At 39.5% G+C, this 27,510-nt stretch overlaps 1 protein-coding gene across 3 annotated transcripts in view; it reads left to right on the top strand.

Annotated features, from left to right (window-relative positions):
- asic1c (acid-sensing (proton-gated) ion channel 1c) overlaps positions 1–27,510 on the top strand; it is a 102,238-nt gene that overhangs the window by 50,506 nt on the left and 24,222 nt on the right. The window contains exon 1 of one of the 3 annotated variants that reach the window (XM_030402888.1): positions 15,546–16,102. The exons of the other annotated variants lie outside the window; for them this stretch is intronic. Coding sequence (XP_030258748.1) covers positions 15,578–16,102 — 525 coding nt within the window. The 5' untranslated portion in view covers positions 15,546–15,577. Of the gene's footprint in view, positions 1–15,545; positions 16,103–27,510 lie in introns of those variants that run through there. 3 annotated transcript variants of the gene reach the window in all.

Here is a 27,510-nt window from a genome sequence, read left to right as displayed (position 1 = left end):
TTTTTTCACTGAGTCAGAGCTCTGACTGACTTTCCTTCTTGCTGTCACAACCAAATAGATCACATAATTGACCTGAACGAATGTCAAACATTGAACCTTGGGAGCACAAATCCTTTTAATGCATGTCTTCAGATATATCAACAAGCATTAGGCATCACAGCTCACGGATCTGTCAGCATGTTTTTCACAGACATACACAGGCAATGTAGCTGTTTGAATTTTAAAAGTCTCTCTATCCGTTGGAGAATCGGGAGTGAGGCCTCGAAGACTGTACTACCTGCGGGGTAAGACGTTTGTGGGGACTGTGTCCGTAGCGAGCGCTCTGTGGATGAGCAGTGGAGATGCGTAACAGATAGCTCAGAGGCACACAGGAGAGCTTGTTAAGGAGGCAGCTGAAAAGTATAATGGAAGCCTCTCACTTCACTGTCTGCTAAAGGGCCCAGACAAAATATATATATATCTGTACTGAGAATAGACAAACCGCCAACACAATGGGCCCTGGTGCTGTATGTAAGCCTTCCCTCTCAAAAAAGACCATCACATGGCCCTGTAGCAACTGACAGCTTGTTTTTTTTCTTTCTTTTCTTTTTTTCTGAAGACAGGGATGCAACACCTTTGCACGGCTGAAATGAAAAGTTGCCTTTCACAGTTTACAGTTTACATAGCTTTATGGACAGGTTCCGTACACATCGCTCGGAGAGTTGAAAGCCAGCAAAAGCTGTGAACAAGTGCAGGTAATAACCGAAAAAAGTACAGCAGGAGAGGTCGGGCGTCGTTGTTTATTCCTCAAGAACAGCCAGTTGTCTCGGTGGTGTGTCATTTGTAACGCCTCCAAAGCACATTTTGGCAACATTTTATTAATTGCTGTATGCGTATGAAATTATTCATATGTGTAAGCCTTAATGTCTTTGCTTCTGTCCTGCTTGGTTTACCATCAGAAAGATTTAGTTAATCCCAGGGGAACTGAAGGAAGTAGGGCTCAGCAGGGTGTTCCCATGGATTAATGTCACAGGTTGTAGCTGAGTGAATGTTTACTTGCCCAATTTAATTGAATTCCTCATGCTTCATACGCAGCCATTTCAGGCCGAAGATAGCCTGATTAGTTAAGTCAAGCCTGCAGCCAAGTGACAGCCCTCTGCCACACCAAACGGTCGGATGTAATAGGGAAAGATTCTTGCCATCAGTACAAATACAGACTTTAATGCCATCGATTCCCGGGCCGACATATGTGCCCATTTATTTTGTCACAGCCTAAAGTTGCCTGTCAGATGTACAGAACGAAGGTAATTGGTTTCAGTGGGCTGTTCACACACCACGTCCCCTTCAAGGCACAGCTCAGAGGAGGGAACCACACATGAGTTTTCAAAGGTTTATTAAACCAAACGCAGAGATAATCTCAAATATGTAAATAAGAAAACATCAGAGGTGTGTGCAGTGCATGGTTGAGTTGGCAAGGCAAGCTTAGTTGTGTAGCACATTTCAAACCATAGAAGAGAAGAACATTTGAAATGACAATCAAAAGGGCAATAAAAATATATAGGAATATAAAGAAATGAGATCTGATTAAATGAAATTACCGGTAGACATGAAATGATGAAAAATAATAAATATATTTATATAACAGTTATACCACTTTCAGTGCAGTAGGAGCAGTAATAAGTAATGATACATTTTACACAGGTGACAAGATAAGAGTTTTTATAAAGATTTGAAAGTGGCTAAGGTTTAGGAACATTTTAGATGGCTTTGCTAACTGACTGCTTACTACAGGGGCCTACTGAGTTTTTAATCACTTGTAATAGGGCTGGGTAATGTAGCCTTGCAATGATATTGCAATATTTCTAGGCTATATTGTCATACATATCCTGATATTTTGAAACTATTCAAAAGCCCTTGATAAATGATATAAATCGTCAAAATGTTTTAATTAAAATTAAATATAAATGAAAATATATTTGATTAAATACCTCAAAATACATATTGACAGTGGGTTGTAAGGTTGACTACTGGTACTTTGACCTTATTAACATTAACAAAATAAGATTTTGATAAATAACTAGTCTGGTAAGTTCAGAAAATGACATCACTTTACTGTAATGCAGCCTATAAACCAGGAAAACACAACACAAAACATATCATGATAACATATCGTCGATTAGGATATTATATCAATATATTGCCCTGCCCTTATGTGTTGATATATTTGTTAGGCAGTTAGGGCATTTATGAAATAAATGGTGAAGGGACTCACATTTTGGTAGAGCTTTTCCGGTCTAGCAAACACTCAAAGCACTCAACAACTCTTGCCACGTTCTCCTATTCATACACATTCATACACTTTTGGCAGAGGCTACCATCCAAGGTGCCAACCTTCTCATCAGGAGTAGTACAGGGCTTCCTAACCAGAGTGCCCCACAATATTTCTATGCTCAGCCATTTTCACATCCATCGGTTCAGAATCCTCGCCATGCAGCTGGAGCTGGGGATTGAGCCACTGACCCACCCATTTGTGGATGACCTGCTTTGACCTGCTCCTGAGCCACTGCTGGCCAATTATATTAACTCTGGGAAATCCATTTTATGACCAAATAGAAGCTGTAGTAAGGAACTAAAAATATGTTTTTTCACTGTACGAATTTGCAGCAGTAATTTGTATTGAGATAGCTGAAATCAATCAGTACTAGAGGCAGCTAGCACTAGCTCCAAAAGTCACTAAAAATCGTCAGATGATGTCATATTCCCATTTACATATAATATTCATGACATAATTGTGCACTCATCTGCAAAAAGCAGATTGTTTCAGTTGCAGCGAAAGGTTACTTAGAGCAATAACAAAGGTATGTAGAGAAGTTTTTTGCCAAAAATTGGCAAATTGACAACAGGAACACCATCGATTTGAATTTTAAAAAATCTACAAAGGGAGGGAGAAGATCAAACAAACTATTTAAATGTTTACAAGATCAAAAAACTATTTACATTTTACAGGCTGCACAACACTAACTCAGAGAGAAGGAGTGATGGAGAAGCCCAAACAAACTATTTACATATTTACAGGCTTCATTACAGAGAAAGTTTCAGAGAAAGGGCATCACATTACTATAGAAAGTCTCAACTTAACCCCCCCTACTGCGGTGAGCAGCGTGCTCCTGCCTGCATATTGCACAGAAGACAAAGGAGAGACCCTTGGAATAAATTATAAAATCACTTTTTCCCTGATGGTCAGAATAAGTCACCAGATTTGTCGCTAGTTGCTTTTTTAGAAATCGAGTCATTAAGAGGGTCTGAAAAGTTGCTAAATCACCAAGTTGGCAACAATGGCTTTCAATTAGGTTCTCTAAATCTTGTATGGACATTGAATATCTGATTTTCACCTTCTGTTTTATATATTCAAAAGAGGATTTACTCATTGCCACGGTGAGGCTTGGAAGCTGAGATCCATTAAAACATCAAGATTTCTAATGTGGCCTTTAGTCTTTATAGTCTCAATCAAGGTGAACGTTAACCTTAAGTCGCTCCTCTTGTTGCCAAAAAGTAAAGTCTCCTTCTTGTCTTTATTCAGCTGAATGAAATGAAGTCACGTCCACTTGTTTACTTGCTTTCTATCAGCACCGACACAGTGGGAAATGTTTTGCAATGTACAAAAGAGGCAAACACGAGTATAAACCCACCCAGAACAACAAACCGAATATCAGGGGAGCGAAAGAGTGACTGACTGCCTCTACCAGCTTATAAAGCTGAGGATCCAGCCTGCACAGGTGTCAGCCGTCCCTCAGATGGACTTCCTGCCAATCTCCCTGAGCGAGCCGACAGCAGACAGGACCAGGCAGCACTACAGGGCTGTCACACTCCTCACAGTTACTCTGCCTTCCTACTCTGTTTCATTTTCCAGACGTCTTTCAGACAGCTATCAAAACAATCAAGCTCCCTCTAGTTTTATATTAATTGGTCCAAAGCAATTTATAGCTGCTTTAATTAATGGCTGTGGGAGTGAATTGGAAGCAGGCTTGTGTTCAAACTTTACACCAAGGCATAAATGAGGAGAGAGAGAGTAATGCTTTATTGACAAGAAGTGTCCAGTGCCTCCTTTCGACTGTCATTGCTAATCCAGTTAGCTGACTTTGCGCAGCAGTGCAAAGTCAGGGCGAGCAGAGAGGACATTATACTGTAGAGCTGCTTAAATACCCCAGTCTATTTAATCATAGCAGCATTCCTCTAAAACATCTCACATTGACTAAAGGGATCAGGCTTCTTAGCTGTGATGATTAGTGATAAAGGATGTAATGGATTCCATCAATCAACAAACACTTCATTGATTTGTCAGGATTTAGAAGCATGGAGTAGAAGAGTTTTATGTAAAATACTCAGTGGAAACAAGGTTCATTTTCTAGTGTTTCTGCAGAGACTGTGACGTGATAATATTCTGGCATTGGTAGGAATGGATATGTCTTCGGCCACAAGAGGTAAAAGATTAAAAATGTGTTGTAACCATCTCATGAATAGCAGCACACTATCCAGAGAAAGATGGAGTCATTAAAGTTCCCTGACTTGGCTGTACTTTTTCTTCCCTTGGTTTTATACCGCTGCAAGTACACAATTAAAACACCTTTAAATCACCAATCTGAGGTTGTTTCTAGTGTCCGTGGATAGAGTCCATCTATAGTTCATGTCACATATAAATCACCACAGGCACTACTGTAAGCAAAACATTACTGTCATGTTTCTGAAATTCATTATTTGTGGAAAAGATATACCTAACTTTAACTACAAAACATACAACATTACAACCAACCTTTTTAAAAGACACTTTACCAAATACAAATCCAGTCTTAAAAATTAGATCAGTGGAGGCATTGGAGCCTACACTGGTCTGCACCTCAATGTTTCAATGTCAGAAGTAAAGTTAAGTGCAGGATTGCACCTTTTACGGTTAGAGGCAAGACATCAGATGTATTCTGGGAGTTCTCTGTAATGTATAAGGTTTGTTATTGTAAGCAATATATTGTAAGAAATGGTTTAACCTTCAGTGGGCCATTTTGCACTGTGATGCCATATTGATAACTGTAATCATGTACCGGCAGAGGTGGCCATTATTACAAAATGAGCCCTCACAGGTTTAGTGAAGCATAGCGGCCTTGAGTCAGTCTGCTATGAAGTTGAGTTTCACTAGACATTATCCTTTATCATTTATAAGGAAAGTAATACTACACTTGGACTCAATGTTTTATTATAAACAACGGGGAATTCTGGACTAGGGCTGGGTATCTTTTTAAAAAATGACAGTACAAGTACCAATGCCAGTATCTTTAAAGTGATACTGATGCCAAATAGGGTTGCAACAGAGTAACATGAGATTTTCACAATAAAATAGCCACCTCAGAAAATTCACTTGCTTTCACTTTTGCTTAAACAAACACTTTAACATAATTTTACAAAATATTATCTCCTCACAGAAGTGAAACTTGATATAAACTTGATACTAAACTTAGCATGTTTTTTTGTGATAACGACAAGCAAATGTTTCGTAATTGTCAGTACCTAATACATTATTTTTTGGCCTAAAAAGTACAACTACACTAGGTTTCCTGAAGACTGCAAAGTAAGTGTGGAATCCATAACAGATTGTGAAGCCTAGTACACAAACCTACCAACTAGAGCCTGCCAAGGTTTAACACAGCGTTTTGCCTATTAAACATTTATCTTATTTGAAGAAATTGACTCTTGAGGAGAACACAACTCTTGTGTCAAAGAAGCCATTGGCCTGGTGAACACTGTGCAGCTTTCCACCCTGAACTCTTCTCCATATCTGATGAGGTACTTTATCATGTAACTCCTATTTTCTTTTCTCAAAGAGTGCAGTATAGCCATACTTAAAAATTTTAGCATCTTGGCATGCTGAACTTCGTCAAATGCACCATGCTTGAGCACAAAAGAACACTGATACCCAGGTGACCCCGAAATAATCCGGAATTAGACAACAATGTGTGATGATATCCGGGTTTTCCAGTTAGATTGGTGTGTATGTACGTAACCACAGATATAAAATATTTGTAAAAAATATATGTCTGTAATAAGGGAAAGTAGGCAAGCTGTAAATATGGAAAAAACTGTGTCAAACTTGATTCTGATCCAGACTTTAAAGAAGAGAATGTCTGTTGAGTTTAGGTTGGGCTTGGTTCCTATTCTCTCGGAATCTGGTCCAAACTGACAAATGCAACCCGAGTTGCACTCTACAACATACCACAGACTGTACGGGCTGTAGCTGCTGAGGTAGTGGGACAATTACATGTTGCATCATATCGAAGAACGCTAGTAGTGATTAGCATTGAGCAAAGCCATCCAAATAATAGTTTTTTTCTATATCTGGATACAAAAAGGACTGAATGCAGATATTGTGCGATTGCTGCACTGGGTTGTTATACTACCAATACTCAGCTCTATTCAGGACTGTCCTTAAATCGTTCACATGCATTGTTTTTGTGACCTTGGATGCTTCACTAAGATAAAGAACCTAGAGACAACACACTGACACTCTTATCTGTGAGATCAACTGGGATTTCCTGAAATTCTTCTGTTAATAGAGTAGGAGAACTTGTGGACACTGTGTCTTTGCCCTGACACTGGTCACTGACATTGTAATTTCCTTCGGACATGTGCTTTTGGTTCAGAGCCACCAATACTAAATGGAAACAGCATTGATTTAGGAATAAAACCTCCAACAGACCGTAATACAAATCCCACTAAGTCAGCAAATTCAGAGTAGAGCCTTTATTATGTGGATAGCCCAAAAGAAAAGTGTTCATTATCATAAGTTGAAGATCATCCAACTGGTAATAGTAACCATTAACAGTTAAGTGCTTTCCTAGAAAATAACTGGGGTACATTTAATGCTGTCTTAAAGGTGGAGTAGTTGGTCATTACTTAGATTTCAAGGTTCTGACATCCCAGATTTGAGTCTGCCGCAGATAATATTTGACAAATCCAGCATCATGTAATATTGGTTCCTTTGTAGACAGTGTGGTTGTGCCAAGGTTTTTCTGTTATCTGGTTATTACAGTTTTATTTTTTTTTTACTGGGAACGTGTTGAATTCTGACATATTGAAACTTCTCTGATTCTAATATTATTAGATGATTTGTTATTAGAATTATTATTAGATTTTAATTTAATCAAATGATGTAAACATTTTCCAGAGTAGGCTGTAGACTAGCTATGTGTAGAACGATACGTTCAATTTGTTTAATTTTTGCTTCAGTCTGATAAAGCTTGCACTCGGATCGGATGAAAAGTGAATAGTCTGCCAAACTACCAGAATGGCAAACAGTGATGAAGAAAGAAAAAGCAGACATGGCCAAACAAAAACTTCAAAACTATTTTCAATAACAATACAAGACAATATAAGATGGGCTTTTTTCCCACCGGTTTGTTGAGACAGTGGAATCTTTCAGGACAAATGGACCAGCACTTATTTCGTCAGAAGCGTTCCATGACACAAGACAAACCTGTAAACCGAGTTTAATATATTTCTTAAAAGTTCTCTCTTTGAAGGTTCGTGGTCTCCTCAGTCTGAGGTATGCAGACACGGATGGTATGTGGATGTCATTTTAGATAAGATTTTCTTCTCAAGAGCGTTGTTTTTAAACCACTCTCTTAAATGGATGGGGGAAAGTCACCTTTTATTCCCCTTAACCGTACTTACAGCTAATTGCTGTCTTAGATGGACAGAAATTAATTTTTGAAAGGTCCTTTGAAGTACCCACAGTGAAGCTTTTCTGCCTTTTATATTCCATGTGATTACATTGGCAGCTGTATGAAGTGCTCTGCTTGTGCCTGATGAATAACTGTCAGCATGGAATTAGACATTAAATCAAACTAAGGAGGGATTCTGACATAGAACGTTATAGACCAGGCTCTTTGTGAAGCTGAACCACAGTGTACACCACTGCAGTCCAAACAACAGCTTAAGCATCCTCCCTTTGCTTTTATGGTACCCAGTTTATCAAGGATTCTTATGTGTTAGGGTCAATACTGAAATATTGAATTTCCTCATAATTCGTTTGCCCATTTCCTGCCTGCCATTAGAGAAACCAGCTGCAGTCTACATTCAGTGAAGTCCCAGATTCTGATTATTGGTATTTAAAAGTCTGCTTTTACGAAATGAAAGTGGAGTAGTGGATGGATAGCAGCAGATACTGTGCTCATATTAAAATGTGTTGATGACTTTGAATGGATGTTGCTTTTTTATATTTTGGCACAAACTGAAAATGAAAAGATGTAAATCTAAATTTGTTTAACTGTAATATGAGTCATGTTAATAATAGGGACTTACTGACGACTGGATTGCTGGTAAAAAGAGATGTTTTCTGAGTGCTCTGGTATTTAATGGTGCCACTGAGGAGCGTTTTTTGTTTGTGGATGTAATTTGCGTTTACAGTTGCATTTTGGCACAAACATGAAGATGCAAGTCCCAGGCAATCAAGATTTCTGCCTATGATCAAAGGTCAGTGTGGTCAAGTGAGTTAGCTTATCGCGAGCTTTCAGCTAAAACAGCCAGTCACTAAATTGATGTTTTTCAGGCAATTGTGGGGCTGATAATGAAAAAGTTATTAAATTGATTCTTTGGACAAGAATATGATATTTGCTGATATCACAAAGTGTGCCAGATTTTGATTTGATTCAGTTCAAGGGCCTGTGATAGATGAGACGATATCATTTGCCCGTTTAACACTATCAGTTACAGGAGAAGATGCCACCACTTTCTTTCCTGCTTTTGGTCATAGATGTAAACAAAATAGCAACGTATAAATACATTTAAATGATTTTAACCAGCTAAGCAGAGCAGAGTTTACTTTAAAATGACATGGCTTAACAACAACAAGAACTTTAAACAAAAGTATAGAATAGGAGGTAAGGAGGAGAATTTCCAAATAAAGGCAGTCTGGACCGATGGATCATTACACACCTAATTAATGGATTTTTAAGCTGTTTTCCACTTCTTAGCCTTATTTATTTGGTTGTATTCTAACTCTTCTATGATTGTAGATTAAATATCTTTGACCCTGCTTTGACCCTTTACTCAATGTCAATGGACATTTGTTTTTATTGCTTTATACATTTTACAGACTAAGAGATTAATTTAAGGAAGTAGCAGATTAATATATATTGAAAGCAGTTAGTAGCTTCCATATCTCACTGTCTTTCCCAACAGATGGAGTTTGCTCAGTTTGATGTGATTAAAATTGGTGAACAGCATGCACACTTTGAGTTCAGACTTTTTTTGTCAATACATCCAAGGTCAGGAATGACTTTTAATTATCACAATTATTCTTTATTTTAGCGTTTCTCACCCTTAGGTAGTTGAAATTTTAATGCTTAAACCTTGAAGCTCAACTCTGAGGAGTTTCATGCCTGAAACAATTTGAACTGAGTCCCAGCATCATGCTCCATCCCTGCATTTTAATGAGTTTATTTGCGTCCTTGTTCATCATTATCTCAGTATGGCTTATTGATGTGACATTAATATGTCATCTCAGCACTTTGGAACTTGGCTGCTTCACTCTGTTTTGAGTTTGGAAGCACATGAAAGGCTGTCTCTACATGTGGTGAAAGAAATTAGGAAAGGTTGTGAGTCGGGAGATAGTTGGATAAAGTCTTTGTGCCTAAAGTGTCCTTGTGCTGTACATCAGGATATCCTGACCAGCTGCAGGAACACTCTTCTGTTCCTGACCTCTGACTTTCCTGTGGAGGAGGCCAAGCAATTTTGGTGTCACACAAAAAAAGAGCCAGAAAATGCCAAGAACACTTCAAACTCCTTAAAACTCAGCATTTGGGTGGCTGCTGCGATGCACGACCAAATGTGAGGGGAGCTAATTAGAGTTTGAGGAGCAGAGGGACAGGTTGAAACCTTTTGCACAGTATTTTAATGACCTTTTTGTTCCAGCATTACAAAGATGACATTCTCGTAGCTAACCATATCATGTCCGCCGTCAGATCCAGCAGACTAACTCTGACATTCACCGCACAGTCAGGATACAAAGTGGTTGATGAGAACGAGCACTTAGTCTCTCAGTAATCTTGACACGTGTGAATGCAGAGTTTCCAGGCCTCAGAGAAGCCATGATGCACTGAATTGCTAATTTCTTGAGGCAGTACATTAACCAGTATACCTAACTTAAAGCATCTGGAAAAACTCCACACTGTATTGATTGAACAGTGGCCTGCACTTGCTCTGAGTGCACCTTTTTAATTACTGAGCTGTGCTTTGACCACTGTCCCACTTGCTTTAGTTAAAGAATGATTACTTAATTTTATCCAAAGGTGATAGAGAATGGTCCTCACAGGGCATCATTGCTTCGTTAACTGTGAATAGATATCAGCTTTTAAATGAATTTACTCAGACAACTTCTGCCTCTGCAGTTTGAAGGTGCACTTCTTTAAGTTGTTTTGTGTCTGAACGTCTGTCTATTGATGTGCCTTTTGCTAAACCCAACATTGTCTAAATTAATTTTCTCTCAGCTATTTGACATTCGCTGAGAAGTGTGAATTTCTTTTGAGCATTATCTTTAGAGTCAGCTCTAAACATCAGCTTTTAGATTCGGATGTCTTTGTGTTTTTGCCCAGCAGCCACAAAATGCTCAGCTAAAGAATACATGAATCCAAGTCACCATTAATGTGGTGGCGTCTCCCTACAAATAGATGCATGTTTGAATACAACCTGCCGAAGAAGTCAACAATCTTCTTGCTTTTACCTTTACTTTTTATGTGAATTTGTGCAGCCGTGGCTGGTACATTAGGGTGAACCTGTGCAGTTCTCAGCTACTCCAACAGCTGTGGCAAATTTAAATTTCAGACAAAAACTGAATGTGAAATATATAAGTCATTACTTCATCAAGAGTGCCCTTGTCTGATATTATATTCTCTACATAGAATCCCTGGGTGCACAGAGGACTCAGATGTTTGTTTGAGGAGATCATGAATATTATAGTTATTATAATTATTAATTGATATTATTGTGATTTTGACCCGCTATTAGTAACCTGTAGTTGGAATTTTGTTATTATTTTCATTGTTATTTTATTGCTAACAATTAATAAAATAATCTTAAAGACCTGTAAAAAAAACTAAACAAAATTCCATCAAAACCATAATTTTTACAAATGTTACTGGTCTGTATTGATTAAATGCAGCTCCTTACTGTAACAACATTAACGTTAGTATAACACTGTATGTGAAAAAATAAATACTAACCAATGGAGGTATCTTACTGTATATGGACTCCGAGTTTAAGAACATGATAACTGGGGGCCGCTGTCTTTATTCCAACTACTCACGCTGCTGTTGCAGACACCGAGTTGCCACTGCAGTAACGGCAGCGACACCGGATGGTGGAACACACAAACCAGTGACCCGATCCGTGTACACAGCAGCTGTGGCATTAGATATGTTTTCTTAAAGTTACAAGCAGTGCCAAGGAAGTCAGTTTGTTTTTTGCCCTGTCTTTTGATTCTCTAGTGTCTTAGTGACATTTGGAGGAAAGTAACAGCAGGATATCAGCCAGAGAACAAGTGATTAATCTTTGTTGCAGATCTGGGAAAAGATTTATGAACATTGTGCAGGTTCAGACATTTTCATTATTCCTCATTAAACCACTGACCTTACATTAATTGAAAATATGTTCCATGTATCCCTTGATTGTCACTATGTATACAATGTCAGGACATTTTGCAGCTTTGGTGGTGTAGTCATGTTTTTTTTGTTGTTTTTTTTTTTTTTAATGGAGCAACGTCTGCAAGCTAGTTCAGGCAGATAACTTGAGCTGCACTCATGTACACATGACATGCCCCACTCTCATCAACCAAATGCACCCTGTCAATTTAGCGGTCTTTTTAAATTGCAAAAATCGCCCATCTCTCCAAATGCCACAACTGCCCTGCGTCAGTTTTGCTGCATGTTATTTGAGCCCCACCACCACCCCAGCATTAAGATGTTTTTCTTATCACTCCCCAATATCTCTTTGTAAACATATCTCCCAGAGTGATGAGGTCGGAGCCTGGACACCAAACTCTAACTATGTTTTGCTGCTCTAATAAACATTTCAAACTTGAGTTGTCCAACTGAAATGCATTTAAAGCCTGTAAGACAACAGCAGAAGTAGCATGTAGCATGTAGAGTGTGCATGTATTATTAAGTATGTAGTTATTATGAAGCGTGACCTACTCTTGACTGCACTTCTTGCATGAATTAAGTAATGGAGAGAGGGCTAAGTCAGTGTTTAGTGCTGACACACAATGACATCCCCAATGGTAATGTTAGAGCTGTTGAAGCCGCTCTAATCAATATTTTTGCATTAACAATGGATGAAAAGCCCACATGTAAGGTGAAAGGGGCCTTTTGTAGTGATTAACCCACAGCGAATAATGACCCTGCAATTGCCCTCAGCTCTCGGGGGGTTTTAATGACTTTCAGCCCATTGTTTTGGACTTTAGGGCCAGCAACATTTATTGTTATGATTCACCCTCATGCTCTCAGCGAGTGAGCAGCTGCTTTCAGTTAAAACAGCAAAAAAAAAAAAAAAAAAAAAAAACTACTACAGGCTGCCTGCTCAGCCTCAACAGCAGATTAGTTAGCAAATGTAATGATTAGCTTTTGAACACAGATAAATATTTAGCAGTTTTAAAAGCCAGATATTTCCCTCAGGGGTTGGTGAAGACCAAAACAGAGCAAAAAGGAAAGTCAGTATTGGATTTACATTCATCAGGTGGATAGAACATGCTTCCAAATTAATGGGGTTTTTTTTTCAGTTGGTATCCACTCTTTGCTGACAGTTTTCCCTTGTTGTTTATAAGGTGTCAGTGGATCGATGTTGTGTTCAAAGGTTGTTATACTGCCCCCAGGTGGTCAAAACAATACCTGATGTAGATTTACAACTCACTCCACCTTTGGGATGCAAATAAAAAACTCACTGTGAAATATTCACTGTGATATTTTTCTGAGACCTAAAGTAGCTTGAAGCTGCTGACAGTTTTTTTAATTTTATAATAATTTTATAATATTATAATAAGTGTAAATAGCTTTAGTATTTGTCCAGTAACCCATGTCTCTCCTTCCCCTGCCCATGCAGTGAAAGAGAGAAGAGCTTTTCCTATATCCCTGCCAACTTCATCCAATCAGGACAGGATCTAATCAGGATGTTTGCTGTCTCACGATTACCACAGCATATTAAAGTGGTAATGTAGAGAGTGGGGAGGAGATTACTAACTGCGGAATGGACAGAAAGTTAGCTAAAATTATGACATTTAAAGATGATATGGCAAACTTGTTAGTCAGTTGCTTGTTTACACATCCAGTAGTTAGTGTATGGACAAATTCCAATGATTAGCTTTTAATAAGCTTTTATTTCTGTTTTTGGTCTCTACCAGTGCCTGAGGGAAATATTTTGCCTTTTAGCTGCTCCACTGTGCTCACAAGCTGCATGCTGCTACCAAAAATGACACTATAAGAGCAGTGAGAATGAAGGAAAAACAGTAAACTGCTAAAGAACAAGCTTCCAAATCAGGTGATAATTATCTGTAGGTTCATCATGATCACTAAGAAAGACATCTTTCAAAATTGTCCGTGTGCATCTGATTATTTTCATTATCAGATCATCTGCAGATTATTTTCACCATCAATTGATCAATCATTTAGTCTATAAAATATAAAAATATTGTCAAAAATGCTCATAACAATATTAGAAGTGATGTCTTCAAACCAACAGTCCAAAACTCAAAGACTCTTTATATACAATAATAAATGACAATGACAATTAGCAAATCCTTCCACTAGAGGAAGCTGGAACCAACAAATGTTCAATATTTTTGCTTGAGGAAATTATTAATCAATTATCAAAGTATTTGGTTGCTAATTCTCTTTAAATCAATTTATCAACCAATTTTTGCAGCTGTAGTTTTCATATCGTCATTTGCTGCATCATTAAAGATCAGATAGATCACAAATGCAACACAAGGAGGCTCGAGGAAATCAGTAATCAATAAAATACACATGATCCATATTTGGAAACCTCAGACAGTAGCTGAATGAAGTAAAGCTGAGAGATGTACTAAGGAACGGATTTAAAGAGAAGCAAGACAGAGGGGGATGTGATGAGAAATATCCTGTATGTGCTGAAGGTTAGAGGTAAGGTGATGTATGCAAGAGGAAATAATTGCTGATATAGAAAAGCTGTGACATACAGGAGGGAATGAGTTAATCAGGTATATTTTAAGTAATCATGGCAGGCGATGAGAGGTGCAGCTGAGGTCTTTGCTTTGTTTCCAACCTCAGTAAACTTATTTACTTCATTTTAAATGAAAGCTGCTCTGAGCAAATCAATTTCAGTTGAGACAGATGCTTATCAGTATGGACCAAAATCACTTCGGGCCTGCATTCTGTGAATATACACCTCAGTCCATGAGTTGAAATGTATGCAGGAGAACGCATCAATAATAGATGCTCTTACAAAACACATGATAGGGAGGCTGCAGCAAGATGGAAGATGATGTGTGCTGCAAACTTAAGGGATCGGTTGCAGCTGTACTGACTAGAACTTCGAATGTGATTTTTGATCTTTTTTATGATAAAATAGGTTATTGAGAATGTGTACAGTGGATGAGTGCCTGCTGTATTATGTATAATCTTTACAAGAAATCTCAATGTTCAGGAGGGATGATGGGAGTCTAAAGATTGTAAATGTGTCTTTGGCTAAGAGGGGTGCCAGCTTTGAATCCAGCTGCAATAAGCCTAATGGGAACCCCGAATGAATAATTCTCTGGCCTTTCATAACAATGTCCGTTAAGGTTTCATTAAGGAAAGCTCTAACCATTTCCCCAGTGTAGCTCCCAGTGGCTAACAATAGATTATTGTAGTTGTACATGGCAGCTCAAGCTTTGTGTGTGCCGCTGTAACTAAATGTGATGCTAATTGGGAATTGCTGACATTTTCTGTTTGCAAAATGTCAAATGCCTTGTTTTTAGATTTGCGACCACATATTTGTGATGTCTCCAATGGGTTTCGAGTGGGTCACGGTGTTTTTTCACTCATTAGATAGCATTAGATCTGATGTCAAAACAAGTCCTTGAAGTCAGAGCCACAAGGTTTTATGCAAACAATACCACTGACTTGTGTCCAGACAGCTTTTCTGGATAAATGAATGTTACAAAAGAGGAAATCATTTGGGTGCATTAGAGGTCACTAAATTGAATATGCTTCAGTTTTCATTTTTGCTTCTCTGGTGTATCCCTGAACCATCCACCACTACCCGCTGTGGGATCAGGTCTTCCTTCCCAAATGAAACAGGATCTCTTGAATTCAATGTGCCCTCCAAGATCTCAATGAGGATTGGTTGATATAACAGTCCATCGCTACTTCCCAGCTCCAGATATCCAACCCCTTCCCCTCCCACGGGTGCTAAGAGGAAACCAGACCCCGTCTCATCCAGCCTCCCTTTTACATTTAGTTTGGGTGAACATCCCTGGTAGCACCAGTTGTCAGCGAACCACCACTGCAGCAATCACAGAGCTTAACTTGAAAAGTCTTTGGTGACAATGGGAGCCCCAGTGGAGGATGCGCCACTTCCACCTTCAGACATTACAGTGTTCGGGGCCAACTGTACCCTCCACGGCCTCAGCCACATCTTCCTGCCCGGTGGAGTGACTATCCGACGGCTGCTTTGGGCTGCAGCATTCAGCTCTTCCCTTTCCATCTTTCTCTACCAAGTGGCTGACCGTGTAATTGAGTACTACCAGTATCCTCATGTCACCATCCTGGATGAGATGGACATTCCCGTCATGTATTTCCCAGCCATCACCCTCTGCAACTACAACAGCTTCCGAAAGTCCCAGATCCGCAGGAACGACATCTTCTGGATGGCTGGGCTCTTGGGTGTGGAACAAGGGGACTTTGATGACTTCATGGCCGCCTTGGGGCAGCCAACAGACAACAGCAAGTTTTTCCCAAGCAAGACCTTCAATATGCTGGAGTTTGTGCAGAGGACTAGCCACAACATAGACGAAATGTTGCTTGACTGCAAATATAGGGGAAAGGACTGTGGTCCAGAAAACTTTACCACAGTAAGTATGGCTCCTTCTGTGGGTTTAGCTTTAAGTGAAATAAGTGCTAACGCTATCAGAATCATCAAAGAAAAAGTACTAATCTTTCTGGTGAGGTGTGAGACAGGTAGGAGGAACTATCTTAAATATCTGTGATTTCTTTGAATGATAAACCCAAATGTATTAAACATTTAGACTAAATATTTATTATAAAATGTAAGACGATGATTAAAAGACAATTGAATTCATGAAAAGCCATATTTGAACACCTTAACCTTTGGCTAATTCCAACAACTGTGAGCTATTTAGAAGTCATTATAATGCTACAGTTTGAATTCTTTATTCCACCCACAGTGAAATGAAATACTGCATGAGTCAGTTTATGTTTACGAATGCCAGGAGACATTACAGCGCTGAACCGCTGTAAGAAAGTGATTCTTTTTTATATGAAATGAGCATTGTCATGATGAGACACACACATCAGATACGGTTAGGGAAAGAGACATCATTTTCATTCAAATTATGTTGTCATTTCTTAATTGTTTTTCAGTGATGGTCCCATAATCTTCCATTTTTAAATAATTAATGGCATGTTTAGGGAAAGATTAAGTAGCTCTAGGGGGAACAACAGGTATGGGGGAGTAAGACAGGAAACAATTCTAAGGAATACTAATACAGCTATGCTTTATCTCAATTTGCAAGAGCTCGTGCCAAAAGCAGAATGGAACCTCCTGGTCTTTTTGGTGATGCCTATATTAATGTGTGTCCAATTCTTCATTTTTATTAATTGTAATTGTTCTTGAAGCAGAAATGAGAATTACTTCCCTCAACATGTCCTCAGAAAGATATAAACTACCGAGGTGCCATATGGTTCAACAAATCTCTGCTGACATCATGCATCATGCATTATGGAGCAAACATATGCTGTTTTCAAGACCAGTTGAGTTTTTAATACGTTATTGTTTTCTTTGTAAATACCTCGGAAGAAGGATCACCTTCATAGTTGTAACGGCAGCAACTGTTCTAATGTTTTGTCTCATCTCACAAAATCAAAAACAAATAATGTCACCAAAACAGAATAGTGACACCTTTGCAACAAAAAAAGGCAATTTTTCATAACCCATGTGCTTTCGTTTTTAGAAAATGTATTTTTTTCCCCTCAATTTTCAGGCCTCTACCAAAGAGATAAAATGGTGTCAGCAGAATTTGAATGGAACTTAATCGTCCTGCTGCAGAGACAGGGGAAGGATTGTATTTCGATGAAATGGGCCATTGATTTGAGTGATGAAAGCCTAGCACCAAGATGGGCTTGTCATGCTGCACAGCTTCTGTGAGAACCAGCAGCAGTGAAAGTGAGGCAAATGATTTATATCAATTACTTGCTAGTTGTACAGTGGCAATACTATTATTTTGTTGAGACACAGTGGTTTAAACTGAAAGATGAGGTTTGGCTTTCCAACTGAACTAGACATCTATGAAGAAGAGCTCCAGATTAGAGCCATAGCTCCTGAAACAAAACGGCACATGTGAGCTTATAAAGGCAGATTTTGATATCGATGTGGTCAGTCAGGTGACCTTGGCTCTTTTTCATTCCTACACTCAAAGGGCAAATTTCAGCTAAATGTCAGAAACTGGAGACGCTCTGAGGGCCTAAGTATAGAGGGGACTAATTAAAGATTCATGGAGCTGCCTGAATTCCCCTTCCTCGGCCTGCTGATCTTACTGTGGGAGGCTCAGAGGCAGGTCCTCTCATAGCGGTTGAGATGTGATGGAATCGAGATTACCCATTATATACTTCAGCAACATCACCACAAGATGACTCACGCAAGGTCTCGACAACATCTGTCAATTAGCTCTGCGCATTTGCAAAAATGTATGCCTAAAATCATTCCAACGCCTCTGCTCACATACTTTACATCTGAGTGTTATGCATTTTAATTTGGCACTAAAAATGGTAAAACATTAGCATAAATACACTATCATCCTCTCCTATCTTATGAAACCCTCAGGATACTATCATCTCTGCTCTTCTACAGGAGAATTTAACAAATTACCTGACGATACTTCAACCTTTGAAGTATTTTAAAGTTGCCCTGTGCTGTGTGTTTGTGTGCTGTTGCCTAAATGTGCAGTTTTCGTGTCAGTCAAAGTCAGACAAAAGAATTAGTGGCTGCAGAAACTCTGTGAGGGGAAAGACCAGATGTTTCTACTAATGAGCTGGATATGGGTGCAGTGGTATTGAGAGATCTTGGAGAGGAAATATCAGGGCCCCCAAGTGCAATTATTCCCTCTGCATAACGTAATGAAATTTTATTTTTTTTTTTGAGAGGAGGATGCTGTAATTCACTGGAGGAGAACGAGTCTCAGATATTAAAAGGGCTGGCAGATGGTAGATGCTGCAAGTTTTCTACCCAGTGCTATAAATATGTACAGGAACATAGCCTTGAACGTCCCTGTATCAATCTGTGAGTGAACTGTGGTAATAAAGTTTGCTCAGATTACGCTTGAGAATTTCTGTGCTTCTGCAGGACTTCATGAAATGTATACATTACAACCTTATATATCAGACAGTGTACTCAACATTATATTAAAGAAAACACTTTCAGATTTCAGCAGGCCCTAAAGGATCTCTGAGTGGAGGATTTATTTCATTATCAAAATTAATCTCATGCCTCCATCTTGTTGCCTTACACGCTGTCTGTGAACTGGTTTGTGATTGATTGCCTCATTAATACTCAAAGGCGTAAACACCCCAACACAGCCCCACTCACTGCTCTGGATTAAATCTGGGAGATTGGCTCTGACTAAATAAATCATCTGTCGGTGTGTGTATGCAGGATGCATGCAGAAGTTGGCGTAATATCATTTCAATCGATCAGTGGCTCAGCCCTTTAGCTAGCTTGCGCCAATGCGGGCGGACACTTGATTCCAGCACATTTATCCTTTTACTGTTGATCTCAAGTGTTGTAATTGAACTTCCTGTTCAGGTATCAGCTTGTGTTGAAACCAAAGCCAGAGCCTTTTTTTATATTACATTGTGGTCAGTCTGTGTTGTTTGGGGATTTGTTGAGAGCCTGCCAGAACAGAACCAGGATGTGGTGTTTTGCTTTATCCACTGCAGTAAAATCTGGAGGCTGAAGTTGGCTTTGGAGGTCAAAGGAAAGAGATAGGTGAGTAAAGGAAGCAGAAATCAGGATTGAGGGTTTGACCTCTTCAGAAACAGAGCAGACAGAAGCAGTGTGGGAGATAGGAAAAGAGACAGAGGAGTGGTGGCTTATACAAGAGAAGAAAAAAAAGCAAGACATGGAGTTCAAGGAGAGAGTGGAAACCAAACACAAAAGAGAGGCAGAGGAAAAGGAGGCTTAGATTGAGGTGGGACTGGGACTCAGCTGAGGACTGACACCATCATTGTGATTCAGCCTGCCTTGGAGCCGAGCCAGCGCCGCCATGCACAACTGGAAGCATTAGGAGAGATGAAGGGAAGAGGTGTGTGAAGGAGCACAAAATTACAGTGCTGCACGGAGCATGAAAAAGCAGGGGAGTGATAAAATAAAGCCTCCACAGTGCAAACAATGAAATAAACAAATCTGAAGCGGCAAGTATAGATGACAGGCCAAATAGCAAATACCTAATGTGTTTGTTCCATTACTCAGTGTCAGTAAAGGCCTGTACGGGAGCCACTGTTACTGTAAGTGCAGTATTGGCAGTCCGATCAATGGCTCTGAAGAGGAATAGTGAAGGAATTCATAACGGGGGCCTCTGTTTTTGCTGACTTGCACAACCGGGGAGCAGATACTACCAGAGACGACCATTGGAAGGTGCCAATTGACAAAACCTCTTAAGTTAATTAGCTTGTTAGGTGGAGACACCGGACACACTGCTTCTCCATCCAAAACCAATAGTGCCATTATGTTTCGTTGTACATTACCAGCCTCCTGGCACTGTGTGATATCCAAACGAAATCATGTGTTTGGCCTTTCTCTGTCCAGACTTTCAGATTCTACCCTGCAAAAAAACAGTGACTCATGGTTTCATATCACATGTCCGTTTGATCTTAGCTTGCCTGCCATGCCCATATTTAGCTTTTGTTTCCTCTAATGGCCTCTGGGATCTATATCCTGCCTTCTTAGCCAATAAAAGTGAAGCCTTGTGCCTTGTAAAGTATTGTATCTTCTTTCAAGTAAGCTGAGATTCAACCTGACACCACGACTCATTGTACGACAGATTGCTGGAAACGCTAAATAATTTTTTTTGGAAAGCTTGAGTGATGATGTAATCCACTTTCAAGTGTTAAAAAAAATAATTTACATTTAGACTCTGTAATGGCATTTCTTTGAATGTCTGGGAGAGAGATAGTTGTTGTAGCCTCGCAGATGTTTAGAGCTGTGATATGAATTTATAAAACGTTCACCTGACACAGTAAAAATCTCTTGATGGAATGCTGTTTTCTCGATGGCATTTTTAGTCCTCTGGCAAGTGCTTACTTTGCTTAATTTCTGGGCAAGTGGGCAAAATGTATTCAGGAACGACTCACCAAAAGCCCCCAGCTGAGCAAATAAGATGAGAACACGCTAAAAAAAAAAAAAAAAACAAGATTATCCTTGCAAATGAAAGCACCGGTGAGGAAATTTGGGGAGTGAGTTTATCAAAGTGTGACTGCGGGCTGCAGCCTGAAAGCTTGAGTGACAGTGTGCTTATGTTTTTTTAGTTGGATTCTGCCTGGAATGCAACAAGGGAACAAGACTGCAGGTGAAGCCAGCAGCATCTGTTTTTTATTGATAGAGACTGCAGCCGCCCTCCGCCAGGGCGGGGTATACTGTACATGTGCAGTGCCAGAGATGTTGCAATGCAATTACTGTACAAATTTCTGCTGCAGCAGTCTAAGAACACACACCTTTTAGAAAAACAAACATAAACAGAGATAAAATACAGTAAAATGCAGTGAATATAGGCTTTTCCAATCCAGCTTACGGTTCTTATTTTTTAAAGTTTTTTTTACAAAGTACATGCCAGTGTTTTTCCTCTTTGATGAATTTTATATGAGACATTTCAAAGTATAAGCCCCTGTTAGCTAAAAATCCATTCTTGCCTCCCTTGCATTGCTTGTGCAGCATACAGAGTGGCTGTGTTACTTTTCAAGGCAGCAAGAGGTTAGTTTCATTTAGAGGCAGGCCACAAGATGTCTCCCTCTGCTAAAGAAGCTGCTCGTCCACCACAACGACACCCCTGATTGCAAATGCTTTGGCTCTGCCCGCCTGTCTCTGCCAGATTTGCATTTGTTTGGTCATTTTTTAGTCCCAGCGTAACACAGGACTCTCCTGCCTTTCTTTTGTCTTGATTTTAGGTCTGGGAATACTCAGGAAGTTGTGAAGTTTTCTGTGTGACATGCTGCATATCAAGTAACTCCATTAGGATCCCTGAACTCACAGTCGAGAAACTATGCTTTAATATATGTGGAATATTTCCTTGATATTCAACAAATCAGCCTAATTTTGTCAAGCTTTAAATATCACAGGACTTTTTTTTTTTTAATCAAAATAAATTCAAGGCTGGTATGAATACCAATGATTGCCTCCTTATTTGGTCTTTACATTTAAACTTCAATTGACAGAATGGATCAATCTCAATCAGTATTGCAGTCATATGACTGTCAATGCAGAATGCAGTACAAATCTAACAAAAGGAAGATTTTTACATGAAGCTGAATTATTAATCAATTATTTCTAGATTGAGTTAAGTGATAACTGGGTGGTTTCTTTATCATTTATGATATTCAACTGAATATTTTTGGGTATTGGAATTATGGTTGGATACAAAAAGGCATCTGAAAAAGGCGTAGTTGACATTTTTGTTGACTTTATAAATCTTCCCTGTCACTTGTACTGAAAAAAACAAACTGATTTAATCAAGAAATTAATTGCCAAATTAATCAAAAATGAAAATACTCATCAGGCACAGCCTTGAGTCACCTAAAACAACATTACACTGATAGAAGAATGGATGATTTTTGTGATTTGGCACCCCTACTAGGACTGGTGCTATTACTGCAAAAAGTAAATACTATTCTGTTGACAAATCAATTGCACGGGATGCCGACGAACCGCCACAGTTGCAAGCGACGTTGCCAACCCCATAATTACTCTGTTTTTAAGGTGTAACAAAGCAGCTGCTATAGTAAAACAAAAACAACATGTAACTGTGACTGTGTATGAGCTAGTCAAATTTAGCCACGACAATATTCAAAATGTTCGTCCCAGGGCAACTGGGCTGAAGTGACTCGACTCAGCAGAAGCTTTAACTCTGGAAGATTCTATCTGTGCTGTTGTTTATTCTTCTATTATTGTTTTTTTTATTACAATACCCTTTCCTTTGGCTGCTGTGATGAAGAAATGTCCCCATTGGCAGACAAATGAAGGAAATTCTGATTCTGATTCTGATTCTAATATCTCCCCATCCACTGAATCACAAGCACAACAGTGCCCCAATTTGGATCAAAATTTTGCCCAGTAGTAACCACGTGAGAAAGTCACGTAGCCACTGCATCACTCACTCTGGTACTTCTGACTAGAAACACCAGCCGTCTTTTGGTAGAAAACACAGACTGGTCCTCTAATGATACCAACTGACCACACTGAAAACAGTGTCGTAAGATGAAACATTACCCCATTGCAAATAACCCAATTTGCAAGACCAAAACCAAAGCAGAACAAGCTATTGAGCCACCCTAAATTACTGTAGGGGAAATTCCTTCATCTTGACTATTCCCCGCCCTAGCAATTCACTTTCTGTCAATTCACCACTGTCATAAATATGGACAGCTGTACAGCCAAACATAAAGTAAGTGCATCAACACAAAGCAAGCCAGCTATCATTACTTACAGTGTTAGTGTACATTAAGAACCCCAGCTGGGCGTCTGCAGCTTTTTATTTCACCACCGACTAAAAGCCAGTCTCAGATGTTCTCTTGTTCCTTGCCTCTTGCTCTACCGCTTTCTCTACCCGTAGAGCTCACCTGGCTGTGGTAAAATCTTTACTTCCCGGCACTGCTAGCGATGTCAACACTGACCTTGTCCTGGTGCTCCAAGCTCCCCCTACTGCCCCAGAATCAGGTAGCTGCACAGCTAACTGAACTAATAAGCTAAGGGCACCTACAGTTAGCAGCAGTTAGCGGTAACTTACCAAGTAAGCTACCTGCTCTTTAGAAAAACTCTGTGAATCATGCAGAGTTGAGACATAAAATATTTCTCCATAAAATATATAGACTCATTGACATAGTTGATGTGTGAGGTTGTGCTAAATTGAGCGCTGAAAAGCACTTTGCAACACTTTTCACATTCATTCATTCACACACAAATTCATAGGCTGCCATGCAAGGTGCCAACTGCTCATCAGGAGCAATTTGGGGTTCAGTATTTTTCTCAAGGATACTACGACATGCAGCTGGGCGAGCCGGGATTTCTGATTCTGATTAACAGATGACCTTCCAATTACTAGACAACCCGCTCTACCTCCTAAGATACAGCTGCACTACACACTTCTTGTGGCATAATTTTGAAGTCATTATTTTGAAACTGCAGTGCAGAACTTTTGTCTGTTGTCTGTCGCTGTCGCTATGCTTGCTCCCACCTCCAGCACTGGTAAACCAATCTTTGCTGGTTTACGTCAAATGCATTGCTGGTGGTGCGCCAGAGCAGGAAAATTGCCACTGACTTCAGGTTTTAAAATCTCCAGTATACCACGATGGTTATTCATTTACATCTAAATTTAACAGCAGGTTCAAGACATAATAGATACACAATGTCGTTTTAAGGCTGCAACAAAAAAAAAAATGTTATCGTTGATTCATTATTCTGCCAGTTATATAATTATTTTGCCAATAAAATGTCAGGAAATTGCAAAAAGTGCATAGCATATTACAAAACACAAAAAATTCCAGTTGAGAAGCTAGAGCCGTTGTTTTTTGTCAAAATTACTTATAAAATTGTTATTGATTACTGCCAGCCTACTAATCAAATAAGCAGTCTGGGTATACAGTAACTGCACAGTAATGTTTGATAGAGCTTTCATCCTTTTTCATCCTCCTCTCTGCCTGTGTCTGTGCCGTGTGCAGTTCTCATGTGCATCTAATTGCTGCCAGTATTTCATCTGGTGTAGAACATTCTCACTGGCCCTTGAAGGAGCTCTTCCCTTTACTCAGTCAAAACACTGCTCCTCCTCTAATGAGACCTCTGGGGTTCAGCTCGGCTTTGACATGAAAGAGGGTGGTTAGTGTCAGTCCCTGACTTGTCTCAGGGCCTGAGCTGGTCTTCAAACTGGCCAATGAAAGTGAAAATACATCTTTTTCAAATAGTTCCCTTTTTCATCTAACAGCAATCAGCCACTCATTTCAGTTTGGTAAATGTTATTACACTATGATCCTCTAATTACATGCCCAAGCACTGAGACAGAGATGAAATGTGTTTGCGTCCCGAGGAAGATAACAAAGGAAGTGTGCGAGTGGCAGAAATGCGGTTTCAATGAGGAGGATAGTAATTCTATAGAAGGAAAATCATTAACTTTCACCCTGAGCGCTTCATATACTTGAGTGATTGCAGCGCAGGCTTTGAGGGGATATTTTAATTAAATGAACAATTTTGCGAAATGATTTCACAAATAAAAACAGTTTTTGAATGAGTCAAAGAAACACAGTATCGGCCATGTTAGAAGAAGCTCCAGAGCACTGCAGTGCAGGAACATGATTGCACAGTGTTACACTAGAACTAGATTGGAAATATTCTGAAGTGTCTGTTGTTCCCAATAATACAGGTGCAGGGAAATACTGTAAGTACTGTAATCCTTTACAAACAAAGATAGACTGTTCACTGCCTCATTCGTTTGTCTGGATCCCTGCACATCATTGATTCTGCTGAAAACAAATATGTACTCATGTAAGACTTCATTCAGGTTGTCCAATATTTACACTTAAAGTTGCGCTTATCAATATTTTTATATAAACTGCCGAATAAATGACTATGAGATGAAAACAGTCACTAGTGACGAACCCACAGAGAATTATCACCGCTTTCCCTCGTCCTTGTTTATGCATGTTTCAGTTTATGATTTTTCACACCCACAACTTAACTGTTTTTGGATCACTCTCTCTGCTTTCATCAATCTTGTTTCCCAGCAGCAGCAGGCAGCTGTTTGCACCCACCGCACACTACCTGCTCTTACAGACAAGGTTATTGACGAGCATTTAGCAGCTAAAGAGACAGATAATTCTCTCAGGAGCTGATAAAAACAGAGCCAAAAAACAGAATAAATATTGGATTTACATTTATCAGATGGACACGAACATTACCCCAGAAGAAGAAACTGTTGCTTCATATTTGCTGGCTTTGTAGTGGCAATTCTTTCTACATGGACCTTAAAGCTGAAAATATGCGTGTTGTGTTTTACATACATGATATCACCACTTTGTTGTTGATGTATTTTGTGCATCCATTTCTTGTCAGTACTTTTTTTCACTGCAGATACCACTCTACTCTACTCTATCACTCAACACAGGTGGGATTCTTAGCGCCGGGCCACTTTACTCTTTTAAGGAGTTGGGAAATAACGCAGTGCTTACTTTGGTCTTGAGAAGCTGCAGCGTTTATTCACTGACAAGCTGTAGCCTACACTGTACGTTTACCCACAGACTGACACTGCCAACCTTTTTCTCTGCTTCTGCTCGCATCGATCGTCACTTTCTGACGCTTCTCACCCAACCACACAGGTTTCAGTGCCCATTTAAACCTTTTTTGACATTGTTTTGCCGGCTGCCATTGATTTAAATATGCTAGGTTCAGTGTTGTGTGAGTGATGATCATAGTATTGTTTCTCTGACCGATCAGTCATTGGCAGTGTCTTCACATCACCTTTTTAATCGGCTCAACTTTATTGGATCCTCAACCAAGGCGATATAACTATCCCAGCCCAGTTACCAGGATAAAAAATGTTGGCAGTTACATTCGCATTTGTATTTGTTAGAGGCTACATACCATATTCGTCAGGAGGTGGAGGGGATGGTGGAGAAATTACAGGCAAGAAGGCGACTGTGTTTCAACATTTGCATGAATAATACCACTGTATATTGGGAACTTGGGGCAATGGCAACAAAAAATTTATATAAGAAGTCAGGAAATCTCCAGATGCGTTTTTGGCAGCCAAGACTGATCTTTTCCTAAATATAATCAAATAGTTTGTGTGCCTACACCTAACCAAAGCATAAGTACAACAAAGTCACACCCTAAACAACTAATCAATGAATTGACTAATCGCTTCATCTTCAATAGTAATCAGGTAACCTTAGTGAAATGCAGGTCTTAGATGCAACTACAGACAGAGGAAATAACACACAAACAGAAACAGACAGAAAAATAGCCAGTCACACTTGAGCAAACACACAATCAGACATGTTAAGTTAAATCAATTAAGTGATGGGTCCGATTCAGTGGTGCCATGATGAAAAAAACATGCTTGTGCTTAAATGCACCACAGTTAAAGGCTGAATTTAAGTCCATTTGTCGAGAGCTGCTTTCAAAGACAGAAAGCGAATGTTAAAAAGAGTAATGATGATTGTCATGCATGGCCTGTGTAACCTCTGGAGCTCGGAGTAATGAAATTGAGCTGTGGATCAAACTGCTGACTGGGGGCAACTCAGAGACCTGGAGAGCCTTACACCTCACGCCTCCACCGAGCTTATATGGGACAAGTGAGTCAAGCATTCAACTCATCAGTTAATTGCGCCTCATTTCTATTGACATGTTCCAAAAGAAATCAAGACAAGAGGAAATCAATACAGCTAGTCAATCAGTGGAGAAACCAGGCAGCTATAACTCTGATAAGGTGCTATTGTGGGAGTTATTTACTTGGCTGCCACTCATGCAGCATTAGTGTTTTCTCCTCTTTGTTTAGCTTTGTTATTGGGTCTGAAACTGAGGTAGTTATCCCTGTTGATGCCAAAATAGAGGCTATTGTTCACTTTGATTGGATCTCTCCTAACAAAAAGATAATCCTCAATTCTGCAATTAAGAAAAAACAAAAAAACCTATCCAGTTGTTGCGAAGAATAAAAAAGGTTTGAACATAAGGCTTTTACGGAAAGCAATGCAGGGCATCTGTTTTGTCTGGACGACAGAAAAAAAATAGGCGTGGTGCGGACATGAGATACAGTAGCTGCTGTGGTAGCTGGATCCAGGCAATTAATTTAGCTGTTTTGCTGCCGGAAAGCTCTGAAATCACCCAGAGGGAAAATAACTATTACCACAGTATCAGAGCTGTTACTTTGGCTGCTCTTTATTTCTTAGTATTCAGACATTCATTACTGTTATCAGACTGTTATGACCGCAACTTCTGAACACAGAGAGAACTGTTCTGCATAGTGCTTCCCGCTCCCTCTTTGTTATG

This window comes from Sparus aurata, chromosome 21, assembly GCF_900880675.1.
Source record: "Sparus aurata chromosome 21, fSpaAur1.1, whole genome shotgun sequence".
NCBI classification, from domain to species: domain Eukaryota; kingdom Metazoa; phylum Chordata; class Actinopteri; order Spariformes; family Sparidae; genus Sparus; species Sparus aurata.
The sequence above is the reverse complement of the archived record's forward strand: the minus strand, read 5'-3'. Positions and strand labels throughout refer to the sequence as shown.